At 41.9% G+C, this 13737-nt stretch overlaps 1 protein-coding gene across 1 annotated transcript in view; it reads right to left on the minus strand.

Annotated features, from left to right (window-relative positions):
* Nucleotides 1-13737, minus strand: part of FNDC3B (fibronectin type III domain containing 3B) — a 182610-nt gene that overhangs the window by 23301 nt on the left and 145572 nt on the right. The window contains exons 18-22 of the mRNA XM_019007844.1: nt 13641-13737; nt 12512-12684; nt 10368-10481; nt 7962-8111; nt 4086-4366 (exon numbers count right to left, since the gene is read on the minus strand). The exon at nt 13641-13737 is cut by the window's right edge and continues 4 nt beyond it. Of these exons, the coding sequence (XP_018863389.1) occupies nt 4086-4366; nt 7962-8111; nt 10368-10481; nt 12512-12684; nt 13641-13737 (815 nt within the window). The remainder of the gene's footprint in view (nt 1-4085; nt 4367-7961; nt 8112-10367; nt 10482-12511; nt 12685-13640) is intronic.

Consider the following 13737-nt stretch of genomic DNA (forward strand, 5'->3'; position numbering starts at 1 on the left):
CACATGGCAGTGCAACCCAAAGCCAGGTGTCACCTCCCTCTGAACCTCAGTGGTGCCTGCTCAGTGGGCATCAGGCCTTGGGAAATCCACAGGGAAGGGGAGAAGGAAGAAGGGAAACAGAAAAGGGAGAAAGGACCATGGGGAGAAGGGGGGAGAGCAGATGGTGGTGGGAGAGCACCTTGTACTGCACCATCTCAGGTGCTTTTTGGTGTCCCCTGCTCCAGCCTGTGACAGCTTTTCCAGATGGGTGGCACAGCCAGGGTGGGCAAGAAAACATCCACAATTAAGTGGAAACCAATTACTATTTACAGAACTGGTACTGGGGAAAAAAACAACCCTTTATCTTCATGTAATAGTAAAGTATATAGACAAGCAGAAATATTTGCAGTAAAAGCACTTCCTGAATTCCTTTATAAACTTTTCCACTAATGGTTTCTAAGTGAAAGTACCCCAAACATCCTCTTGGAAAGCAAGATGGTTTAACAATCTGACAATCACAATTTGACAATGAGTTTTTTGAAAATGTAAAGACTGTATTTAAGAATAGTGCCTAATTCTGCAGACCCTGGACCAATAATATTTGTATTCATTCTCACATTTTCCCACTACAACTTTTAAACATTTAGAAAGAAAAACCATAAATCAGACTAGGAAAATTTAGAAACCACAACATGATCTTTAACAGACCATTCTCTCTTAAAAGATTCTTGACCCAGGAAAATAAACACACTAAACAGGATGCTATTTTCAGATTGGTCACAAAATCCTTCGTATAATATTCCATCAAACTGGAAAATCAACTTTTTAATTAATTTTAGTCTGACATGGGAAGACTTTGATTCCCTCATTCCCATAAGAGGAATGCCACCAGTTGCAATACATGTGCCTGTGGAAACCTGTGGGAGTTAAAATGCCATGGACTTCCAAGGGGAGGGGAAGCAGCATCCTGCACCATCAGCAGCAGCCTGCACATGGTGAACAGCAATCACACACTGCCCCACAAATCCCCACTCAAGACTCCTGGAAAGAAGACTGAGCTTTACACTCTGAAATATGTTTTGTTTTATAGTCTGCTTAAACTTTGCTAATTTGAGCATCCACATGAATTTTTCTCTCCATCTTGGATGATCTTTTACTTGATACGGTTTAAAAATCCAAACTATTTATAGAATTTTTTTTCCTAAACCAAATTAAGTGCTGCTATTAACACTTAATAATGTTACTATATATTTCTGTACACTGTGTAACTTCAGAGGAGAAGTAGCATTTGTAAAAATTGGAAGTTGTTTTGCAGTGAAGTATCTCAACAGCAGAACACAATTATCTATGGAATGTGTTAAGTGAAGCTTGGGAACAGAGTGTAATAGAAAATTGGTGTTTCTGTGACTGTTGAATACTTATTTATTGTGGAATATTTATTAACTCACTCCTAGTTACATCAGTTCACAGAAAACCAGGCCAAGTATATTACCCTATAATCTGAGTTTCCAGAGCTTCGTGGCTATGTCAATAAAGCAGAGACTGCAGAACTCAGACATATTTCTGCAGCTGCTTGCCAGCCAGGGGGTTTACACAGTGCTTTGGGGAGACATCTGCTCCCTGCAGCAGCAGAGCTGGGCTGTGTCTGAGCTGGAATCCTCTTGGCTCAGCCCCACAATGGCCACTCACAGAGTGACAGAGGCTTCTTCCAGTTCCTCCTGCCTTAAATGCATTTTGGGATGTAAATCCTTCTCATGGCATGCTGGTTGGATTTGCTGCTGAGACACAAAGCATCCAAGTTCTCAGCTTGGAGCCCATCTCTGCAGAGCCTGGAGCTTTTCTCTGTGTGTTCTTGGGCTGCTCCTGTTGGATGCAGCCATTCCCACAGAGAAGCTGGAAGCAAAGCAATGCCAGACCCAAGCTAACAGCTCCAACAGGGTGGACTCACATGGACAGGCTTTCACAACCACCCCCTATCCAAAACAATTTAAATTTCCAATTTTGGACTTGCTGGATTCATAATAACCAAGATTTGCTTTCAATTTTGGTTTCCTAAAACCAAAAACATTGACGGTGGAATTCCAACTCAACTGAAACATATAAACCCTTTGCTGATTTACTTCAAATTCTGCTGAAACTTTGGCAAGGGAGTTCAGAGCCTCAAACCCAGTAGTACTTGGCTTGTTTAGTCTAGGAAAAATACCTTCACTGTTTTTAAACACAGCAGGGAATAAACACTTAAGAGGGAGAAGAGTAAGTTGTGTTAAACAAAACTGACACGAAATGAAGACTCCTCAGTGGAGAAATGTAGAAAATAGGATCAGTGATGTTCTGAAATGTTCTTCTGATTCAGTCAGGGAGGGCAGAAAATGCACCAACATTTAGCACACAGCCTGATAATCCTGCCAGGCAGACATTCCCTGATCAGAGACAGGTGTCAAGCATGCCCCAAGACATGCTTGAAGAAGAAATATCAATGAAAAAGTTAATGATCAAAACACTATGAGAAATTTATTTTTGATTAGTAAAATAATACTTCAAACTACTGATGAGGTGCATTTGCAATCCAACTGCTTTCATTTGTCTTCCCTTACAGGAATGAGATTAAGATTTGGGCTTTTTTTTTCTTTGATTTTATTCAACAGAAGAGTTTTCCTACATGATTACCTCTGATCAGCCATCCACTGGTCTGTGCTCTTCATGTGGGGTAATTCTGGTAGGAATTTAGCCTTACAACAATATTTAGAACAGTTAATGCTTGTGGCTTTGGCTGTTTCATTTGGACCAGAGACAGGATGAACCCTTGACTAAAACTATGTGATTTAATATGGTGCTTTTTACAAAATAATGAAATAAGAATGCAAAAAAAAAAAAAAATCATTCCAATCTCCATTTCTAAGCCTTGAAGAAGACATTTCCCTTAAGGAAGCTGCAGACAATCAAGAACCAGCTGAAAAAGAGACTGAAGTAAGACTTCAGTGAAGAATTTAAATGGCACACTCTGTCATAAGTGAATTGAAAAAAGTTCTCTTTTCAGCTTTTTTGGGTCTTGGTTGAACAAACATTTGAGGAGAAACCAGGGAATACAAGACTGCCCAAAGATGATGCATTTCCACAGCTGGGTGACCAATCCACATACAAACTCTTCAACTTTATAGGAATGATCTGTGAGCAAGAAATGTGTGCTCCTCACTTTAAATAACTTCTAGTGTATCTATTTTTATCCTTGCTACAACAAGTTTCTTCTCTTGGGTACAGGATAAAACTTAAATTATGAACTTATCTTTTACAAGACCTGTAGGATTGTGACCTTGAATACAAAGTAAAAAAAAAAAGAAATTAAAAATGTTACAGCAAGTCTGTGACATATCTAATTTTAGAACTCTGTGATCAAATTTCAGTCTTTATTAGAACAATACTTAAAATAGAATTTCTTTTGTCACATATTCTGTTGTATTGCTGTTCATTGCCTGCATGGAACCATTTTTCTTTCTTAATTAGCAATTAGGGAGAAAACATATAAGCCCAAACATTAAACTAATAACATTTTGGCAATGCCACTTAGCAATTTAGACTCTGAAGCAATATAAATTGGTTTTAAATTCAGATCATCTTTTCATTAATCTCCATATACCAGAGACAAAAAATAGCTGTAGCTGTACAAATAAAAGTTCATTGTGTGAAAACTGCTAACCCTGCTCAGGGATCAATAACTTCATTTAATCCCTTGGAACATTTGGCTACTTCTAAGTAACTGTAAAAACATGAGATGTAACACTGTAATTTTATTTATTTCTTATTTTAAAAATTTATTTATTTTTAAATTTATTATTACCAGTGTAACCTTACCTTAGCAGAGCAACTCAAAAAGGAGGAGAGGTCAGAGATAATGCAAGGAGAGGAGAAAAGAGGAAAAAAAGGTGGGAGAAGACAATATTTGAACACAAACTACCACAGCCTGTTCCATCAAGGAATGACAGCAGATTCCTGTGCTGCTAGGCTGGCTGTTTAGGTTGTTGGTTTGCATTTCCAGCCACTCTCCATGCCACAAGCATTTCCTGAGTGAAGCTGAGCTGGGTGAGCTCCGTGCCCAGCGCTGCACTCACCGGTACGAGGTCTCGGGCAGCAACCCCTCGATGACGTGACTCGTCACGTTCCCCACGGGGATGCTGACGTCCCCCAGGTCGATGTTGTAGGATGTGATCTCAGCCCCGTTATTGCTGGGCTCTTCCCAGCTCAGTACAAGGCACACAGAGGGTGAGGGCTGGCAGGAACCCACGTGCTCGTCCTCCAGCACGGACAGGGTGGAGACGGCATCAGGCACGGACGCGGGGATTCTGCAGGTCACCAGCTCGCTGTAGGGTCCAGCTCCAGCCTGGTTAATGGCCTGGGTGTGAAAACAAAAAATATTTACCAGTGTTCTCCCTCACATGTTCATAATGATGAGCCTGGAAGAGCTGCATGAATTCTTCAGAGGCTATGCACTGCTGCCTTCCTCTCTAAAGCATGACTCAGACCTCTGCTATCCTAGGGAATTAGTATCTTGTCACTCAGGAATGTCTCAAAAACTGGAGAATATTTCTCTTTTCCCTAAGAGAGATTTAATAACCTTTTTATCACTGGCAAACTGTGGTTAGCAAAGGAAAATGTCATAGTCATGCTGCCAGTGGCTGGTGACATCAGCAAACTGGCTACCCAAAATTACTGAGCCACCCAGTACAAAGTCTCCAGTATACCACAGGAGCATTTTACTTTATGCAAGCAAAATATTCCTAAAGATAAGGGACATTTGGCTTGTTAAAAACCACCCTGGTTCCTAATTTGGAAAATGGATAATTGATTTCATGCTAAAAAGCTTCTGATATTAGAATATAGGACCTCAGCACGGCATTAAGCCTATGAGTCAACATTTCCCCAGAATCACTGAATCATTAAAGTTGGAAAAGTCATAATTCACTACCAGAGCACAACCAAACCACACAGCTCAGTATCTGCCACAAAAAAGGAGAGCAACAATTTATCAAGCTTTTCATCTTAAGTGGTAGATCCTGCATCCCAATGGAAACCAAGTTTCAAAACCTGGCCCCATTCTGCTCATTAATTAGAGGCTGCTGTCTTTGCAAGCCCAACATTGCACAGTTGTACAGGCCTGGGGTTTTATCAGCTGATGCTCAGCCAGTGGCAAAAGCTGTACCCATTGCACTGGAATTGCCTAGGGAATGACTGATGTAACCTCCTCAGGTTTGTTATAAACTCAATCACAGAGTCACGCAGGCTGGAAGGGACTGTGGGACTCATCTTCTCCAACTTGCTACTCCAGACAGCTCAGACAATGCAGATCAGGTTGCTCAGGCTTTTTTTCCAGTTGGATCTTGAAAAATTACAGTTATGTAGATTGCACAGCCCCTCTGGACCACTGTTTGACCCTTAATTGCCTGCACAGTAGTATTTTTTTTCTTTATATCTCATCTGAACACCCCTATTTACACCTGGAGCCTGGAGGAACACCAGATGCAGCATTCCAGGTTGTCAGGAGTGCCATGTAATGGGCAATACCACCCTCCCTGCATCTGCCTGCTGGGCTCCTGACACAGCCCAGCACATCAGGTATGGGGAGAGCTTACAGAACACGGTACAGGAGAAGCCACAGGAGTTCAGAAGGCACAGACCTCCAGAAACAGCTTTGATGCTGTCCAGCACCCTCCATATTTCCCTTACATTTGGAAAAGTTAGCCCAGAGTCTCCCATCAGCTTAGAATTAATTGAAAAATCCAGGCTTACAATGTTGCCAGCAGGACTCTGATGGCAATGACAGGACACATCAAACAACTGTTTGATTTCTAATCTATGCTTAACTGCAGTGAATAACTTATTTCTGCTCTGCATAATACAAACACAAAGCCATGTTCTGTTTTTTCCAGGAGACGTTTTGTTCAATTGAAGAAAGAGATAATAAAGTTACATTTGTCAGCCTTTAAAAAGCCCTTCAAAACAAATCCTGCTCCAGGGAAATCTTCTATTTAGTGCAGCGCTCCTGGAGCTGTTAGAAGTGAGCCCTGTTCTGTGCTCTGCCAATGATATGATTTGTCTTGCCTCTAAACCAGTGTTTGGTCATTTGTATCTTGCTCCAAGCAATTTATTGTCAGTGGTGTTTTTTAACTGCTTTATTGGACAATCTCATCATCATAACTGATGGGGCTTTGCTGCCTAGCTGCTTTCCCTTGCTGCCCCCAAATAACACAATATTTCCCTTTGCAGAAGCCACTATTGTTTTCAGGAATATTCATTACAGGAAAAAAAGTTGAGCAATGGTAAAGACAATTGTCTGCCCTTAGATATGTCTGATTCCTCAATTCTCTTTTTTATTGAGTTACTGTAGATTGTGATAGCAGTACTCTGTGTTTATTAGAAGGCTGAATGAATGTGGTTAGGGGGAATTTTTTATTTTTAAAAAGGAAATTTTTCTGTTAAAGCTGGTAACAGATAAACTGAAATTTCTGACACTACTTAGCTTCCCTTCTTTGTCTGTTATATCTACTTTGTGGGGAGATTTTTGTGTAATTGTTTGAAGATTACAATGTATCTTGTAAGAAATTCTTCTCCACATAATACAGAGGATCAGATCCAGAGGATGAGGCTCTCTAGAAAGTAATACCTGAGTCACTGATGACCTCAATAAAATATCTTCTTCCTGCCGTGCCTTTCCTGTAACTTCTGCCTATGGATTAAATTATACTGGCTGCATTAAAAACTGAGTAGATTTGTGCAACGTTTTTGTGGCAGGTAGTTTGAAACAAGCACCCACTGGAAATCAAAGATGCCATACAGCTGGCTGTTTCCATTTTTAACACAAAATTTTCCTTGGGTTCCCCACAGCAGTGGTCTCAGAGCCTCCTCCCTGCCCAGCAGATGCTGAATGCTCTCCCTCTTGCAGAAACAAGAGGCACTTTCTGGCTCACACCTCCCAGCCACTCACACATTCCCTCGTTTCTCCTTCCCCCACAGTGCCAGAGCAAGGTACACACCAGCTCTGGCCAAGACACAAAATGCATTTGAGTGCACTTGGAGCTGTGGGGCCTGAGCTCTTGGGCTGCTGGCCAGCTCCTCCAAACCTTCTTCCCAAAAGTATGAAAAAAATTCAATATCCCATTTAAAAAAAAACTTTAAGAAGGAAACACTCGACAGAAGCATGCTGTCCTTGATAAAAGAAATTGCCCTGGGTGGTCCATATGTTACCAGCTGGGTGGGTAATTTGGGGTGGATTAGTGGTGGTGTTCTGTCTTCACATGGAAATGTATCTTGTGGAAGAGTATCTTGGGTAAAGTATTTTTACTTCACTCCTAGTAGCTTTATCTTCCATTTATTTATCAGTAGACATAAAGGATGAAAAGTCCTGTTTGTTTACTTTCATATATATATACACAAAATGTATTTTAACTGCTAGTTTTTACTGAAAATAATAGGAGATAAAGAGATCAAAGAAAAAGAAATCATTTAGAGACTCTTTATGAGATCAAATCTCATGAACCTGAGAGACAAAATGGCAAAGATGGGAACTCCCTTTCTGGCAGGTACCATCTCCTGTACACACAGGAATTTACTCAGCTGCTTTGCCTAACTTGATAAATTAACCAGATGCTGGAATTCATTACTTAAGCCAGGGAAATCTTCAGTATCCAGTGGGGTGGTAGTTATTATTTACCTCTCCTTACCATGAAGAAAATTTTTATTTTTTTAAATTTTCTAAACCATTATCACTTTGTTTAGGGGTCAGAGGGCAAGGTGGCTGTACAAGCATTAGTCACCAAAAGCAACAAAACACAAGAGCAATTTTTAAGTAGCACATCAGCCTGTAATGCTTAAAAAACCCAGAAAACTTCATTCCTCCTGCCTTAGCACATAAGTTCAGAGGGGATGATAAAAATAAGAACAGCAGTGGAAGGGAACTCTGTTTGGATCTCAGAGGGCAATGCATGCAGTACCTGCAGCCTGCAGCAGTAATGCGCTGCCGCCGACAAGTCACCGATTTCAAAGCAGGTTTCTGTGCCACTGTATGCAAGCTGTAGAGATTCCTCCTCTTCTCCCCACTCTAATCTGTATTCAGAGATGTCAGTACCAGAACATTCAGGACTCTGCAACACAAATATTTATGTGGTTTAGTTCAGAAATGAGCACTCTAGATCGCTGTGTTTCACCGGGGAGGGAATAAAGTACATGGAAAAAAAACCCAACAACCACCCTTATTTTTAAATTAATACACCATTACTGCAGCAAATGGAAACGTACTGAGTTAATGTTCCCTAAGAGGTTACTGAAACAGGACAATTCTGCACAAAAATTACCTGATTGAAATTCAGAGAAATGAGTGAGTGTAAGCAGCTACTTTGCTTTCCATCAGGACACTCAGGAATAAATTGTCTCTCCACTGGCTTGGCAGAAGTGCAACCGTGGAGAACATAAAAAAAAGCATCAATCTAGTGCAGCCTAGTTGAGAGATCAAAACACAGCTCTGGAAGCACTGGCCCTGGAGCCTGAAGCAATCACTCGTGCTGAGAAAAGAACCACCTCAGCAAGGGAGGAGCCCTCCGTGGAAGTCACCCATCAGTCCCAGAAGGGGACCAGGGAGTGTGGATCCTGGCACATTCACACCCACAGTGAGATTCCCATGGGATCACAGAATCATCACATGGTTGGGTTGAAAGGGACCTTCAAGATCACCTCAGCCCCCCCTCTGCCATGGACACCTTCATCAGACCAGGCTGCTCCAAGCCCCATCCAACCTGGCCTTGAGCACTTCCAGGGATGGGGCAGCCACAGCTTCTCTGGGCAAACTGTTTTAGTGCCTCATCACCTTCACAATACAGAATTTATTCCTAATATCTAATATAAACCTGTCCCCTTCCACACATCCCTAGCAATTCCTTTATTTAGGAGAACAAATATTCAGTGTCTGAATGTGCTGGAGATGAGCCAATACAGGCAAAACAGCACAGTTCCCAAACCAAAATATTTGGTGTTTTTAACAGAACTACCTAGAGCTGTACTGTGTGGTCTGAAGCAGCTCAGGGAAGCACTGCCCTGCCTGCACAGTGTGGCCAGAAGGACTTCAGGATTTTGACATGCAAGATGCAATTTCCAGTGCATCCAGATGCAACTTCCAGGGATCCAGAGCCTTGCTGCACACCACAGCGACCACCCTGCACAGGGGCTTCTCTGGCCCTGCCCCAGAGCTTCCAGCTGTTTGAGCAGGAACATTCAGAGCTCCTAAGCCAGATTCCAGAACAATGTGTAAAAAAACCCCATCATTAAGCACCACAGTGTGCTCTCTAGCCACACTCCACAGTGCTCCACTGTTTTTCCTTCTTATTCATATTAACCAAAAAATGACACTCTTTAAGAAAACATAACCACTGCAAACCACAGCTTCATTTTTAGCTAGAATAAATAAATACATCCTTCAAATAAATAGAGAGCCTAACAGAACCACTGCTTTATGGCTGGGGAGAGTAAATCCCTGACCATTAAAAGGTAACATTTGAAAGTTCAATGCGATTTCTAGTTGCAAAAAATATTAACAGCCCCAAACTTCACCAAATACACCTGTTGGTTATAAAATTAAATGCAGATTACATTTGTATCTAAATATGTTAGAAAAATTTATTTGTGCATCTTGTGAATGCCAGTGACTTCCTTCTCAACAGGGGCACTGTTTTGGAGAGAAGCCTAACAGAAGGTCTGGAATGGCTGCTAGATTTTCACTGAAAACTACAGCCCCACTGAACCACATCACAGTATAATTTATGGTAATATCCTTTCTTTTCTGCCTTAATTACATAACATCTTTAATGGCAACAATCATCCCCACAGCACCTCAGCTAACACTTATCTTGAGCCCAGTGCCTAAGATGCTGGAGAACAGAGAAGGAATGCACACAAGCTAAAACAAAAGTAAATATTTGAGGAAGAGTCAAGTCTTGAAAAGGAAAAAGCCCTACATTGTAAGCATTTATGGAGAGTTAATTTCATGTCAGAGACTCCAGTTTCAGCCAAAATCAAATATTTGTCTTCATAATTCCAACTGAGAACATGCTGATGTGCTAAAAGCTTGCAGAGAGCACTTCTATCATCTGATGCCAGTGCAGGAGGCCTTGTGTCTGAATGCTGGTCTGGAAGACCCGTGACTAACTTTGTGTAAGCACAAAGCACTTGCTTCAGAGCAAAGTAGAGCAGATGATTTTCTACAATAGAAGAGCTTCTCCATAGGGTCTCCTTGCACAAAAAGATAGCTTCAGAGCAGTAAACAGCTCTCAAGCTCACTTTTGGGTTCTGTGGTGAGCTCACTTGTTAGGGGGAGCAAGGTGGACTCAAGCAGGGCTTACCTGACTTACCTCCCAGCTGAGCAGGACTCGTGTGTCAGACAGGAAGGACAGGGAAGGTGCTCTGCACTGGCCTGGTGGTCCTGCTGCCGTGGTGACCTCTGTCGCCTCCGAATACGGCCCGTACTAGAGGGGAACAAGGTATTATTATTAATAATAATTATATACAGGTGTACATCCATCTCCAAGCCCTTGAGATTGTTTCCAACAACACCACATGAAATTTTTCAGTGCACTAAATCTTTTCAAAGACAGACTGGGCTTCCAACACCTGGCAGCAAACACCAGAGCTCAGGATGAGGCCACACAAATGACTCAGAGTTGAACTGTGAGGTGAGCTCAGGAACAAGCAGAGAGCATGATCATCCTTTGTGCATCCTCCTGTCTGGCAGCAAGTGCTCATGAAAGCAAAAACCACCTCCAATTTGCCCAAAAGTGAGAATGAGCACACAGTAACTGAGGAACAGTTTGTGTCTCTCTGCCTTACCTTAGCACAACGTGTTCACATATCATAACCAGCTTCTCATGAATACAAAGAGGAGCACAACAAGAGCAAAGCACCTGTTGGAGTCCATTTCCAGCTTCTTTTACGTAAAGTGCCTGCCCCAAGTTACTTGTAAAAGGACAGGATGTGCTGGAGCCCCAGGCTGGTACAACCTGCAGGGACACGCTGCGCACACGCCGTGGACACTCCGCTCCAGGGCAGCTCAGCTCAGACAACTCCTGAGCCCGTGGTAGGGGAATCATTTAAATGCAGATGAGCAAGAAAAAGGGAAAAAAAAAACCAAAAAAGCAATTTTCAGCAGTCTGGGAACCTGGCTTCAGCCAGCAGAGCGAGGAGACAGCAATGAAACAGCCTTTCTGAGGCCTCATGAGTGGAAGAGTGAAGTTTGTTCAGTACATCCTCAAGTTAATTAGAAATCGTTCTCCAGAACAAAGGAGCTTCACTTGGAAGCAATTAGAGGAAAAACACTGATATTTACTTATTTTATAATGCAATTTTAGTGAATGTGACAAAAATGAGCCACTACAAAAAGGCACAGAAATGATGAACCCCAGAAAACTTATCAGCAGATGTGTCAGTATCTGCCATCGAAGAAAGATCAACACTGATTGCTTTGTCTTACAAAGAAAGCACATGCCAAAAAATGTCATTTACTGACTTCTGCTGTTTTCAAGGGAGAATTTGGTACAGGACATCCTCCCCTATTTTGCACCTGGTTGAAAAAACCCAGCCAAACCAGAAGCAGCGCCCTCATTTAACAAAGAGTAGAACCAGAAATACTGTTCTGTCAAAAAATAATAAATTAAATTTAAAAAAAAAAATAATAAAGGGAAGGCATCATATATTAAAGCTACCAGGTAGGCAGTGGCTTTCAGTCCAGCAAGCAAATCTAATCTTTCCATGTGCATTTAATTTTTCACAAAAACAAAACAGTGGGTACTTTTAAGACAAAACAGTTTAACAGTCTTGCAGATTTTTCCAATACCCAAGTTAAGTTTTAACAGAACTTCTCCCTGTGAGTAACTTTAAACCTTTGTGTTATGTTTGTCATCAAGATTTCCTGGGGAGTAACACATCCATGCATGTAGTCTAGCTGGGACTTTATGTAACACCACTGGAATGACACAAAGGCAAGCATAACCAACCCAAACCTCAATGAAAAAGATCTTTCTGTAGATCTCCATGGACATCAGACAGGAATTCTGATGTGTTTGGGAAGGTAGTTCTTCCAAGGAAAACATTTAATGAAAAAATCTCATTGGATTTATAGAGCACACACTTTTTTGAAATTAAAACAAAGAAATCACCTGTAATGAGATTTTCCCTCAGAACATCCCACCTGGGTGAAACTGCAGTTCTTGTTTTTACACATTTTAGACTTAAATCAAAAAGAAGGAAATGTGACATAATGAGGATCAAGAGAATCCTCCCTGTAAGCAGCCATGACTTTTAGCAGTGATGTTGAACATTTGGGAGCAGCTGATTCTGGCCAGTCAAATCCCATCAGTACCCAAAATTTTTTTAAAAAGAGACCCAGGTCTAAAACTCCATCTCTTATTTATCACATGTTTTTTCTTCTGCCCATCTGCCCCTTGTGCTGAGCACCCCAGCCCAAAGCTCAGCCCCAGCAGGGCCAGGGCAGCGCACGTACCCCGCCGTCGTTGAGCGCGCGCACTCGGAACCTGTACGAGGCCCCGGGGAGGAGACTGCTCACGGTGCACTCCAGCTCAGGCCCGTGGTACACCTCAGAAACCACTTCTTCAGGGGCTGTCATCTCCACACTGTACTCAGAGACAGGGCAGCCACTTTCTGACTGAGGGGCATCTGAAAGAAATCACATCATTTGTGATTAATAACAGTAGGGCGTATGCCAGAAGAGCCATTTTTTTACTTCATATACCACAGAAATGTATATTTCTGCTTCTGTGTATACATACACACACAAATATCTCTCTTTTGTTGTGGGCACCTTTGTTCTTGCCCATGAAAACAATGTATTTGATAATACCTGCATGTTATGTTACAAGCCAGTTCCAAAGACTCAAACTGTCTGGGGATCAGAAAAACAGCAGTCACCAAAATGCTTCCAGGAAGCACTTGGATGAATTTTTCCACCAGTGTTGAAATATATTTGACAGTTTGAAATTTTTCTTATACAGAATTTGGCTTAACAAATGATGCCACAAAAATACTTGGATGCTGCAAGATTGTCACTGTAAAGAAAACACTCTGTTGGAAACTGGCATGTGCCTTGTATTCTGAAAAATGTGCATTTTTTGACAAGTTGGTGCCATGACTGTAGTCCAACATCTTTGCAAAATAACAGGGGTCCAACAGATTACGTGTGGATCAAGATTTAAATGCCATCCAAACTCCTCAATATGTTCTAACTCAAATTTTGAAAGAAGTTATATATTAGAAGTACCAAAAATGCTTCTGCCAAGCCAACACTGCAAATGAATTAAAAAAAAAAAAAGATTTTGAGTCACACTCTTTTTGAAATAAAAGGATAGATATTCTAGTGAAGGTGATACTTAACAGCCCTGAGAGGGACAGGGCTAAAAAAAAATAAAATGGGAGCAGAGTGTAAGGACAGCTGAGCTCAGAAATCCACCACTGAGCCACCACATCTGATGAGAAGCTGCACTTCGGACTTGCTCAGACTTCACTGGGCTTTGCTGTGCATTTCCCAGTGAACAGGACACAAGCAGTAGAAACAAATGCTCAAGGTCTGCAGCAGAACCAAAGCTTTAGAGCAGCAGGATGCTGCACTGGCTTACCCCACTGCAGCTGCACTTCCCTGTGCCTCGGCTTGCCCAGGAGCCTGGGTGGGCGGCAGGGCCCCGGCGCGACGCTCAGCGTACGGACAGGTAAACT

The sequence above is a fragment of the Parus major genome, chromosome 9, assembly GCF_001522545.3.
Source record: "Parus major isolate Abel chromosome 9, Parus_major1.1, whole genome shotgun sequence".
Classification (NCBI taxonomy): Eukaryota; Metazoa; Chordata; class Aves; order Passeriformes; family Paridae; genus Parus; species Parus major.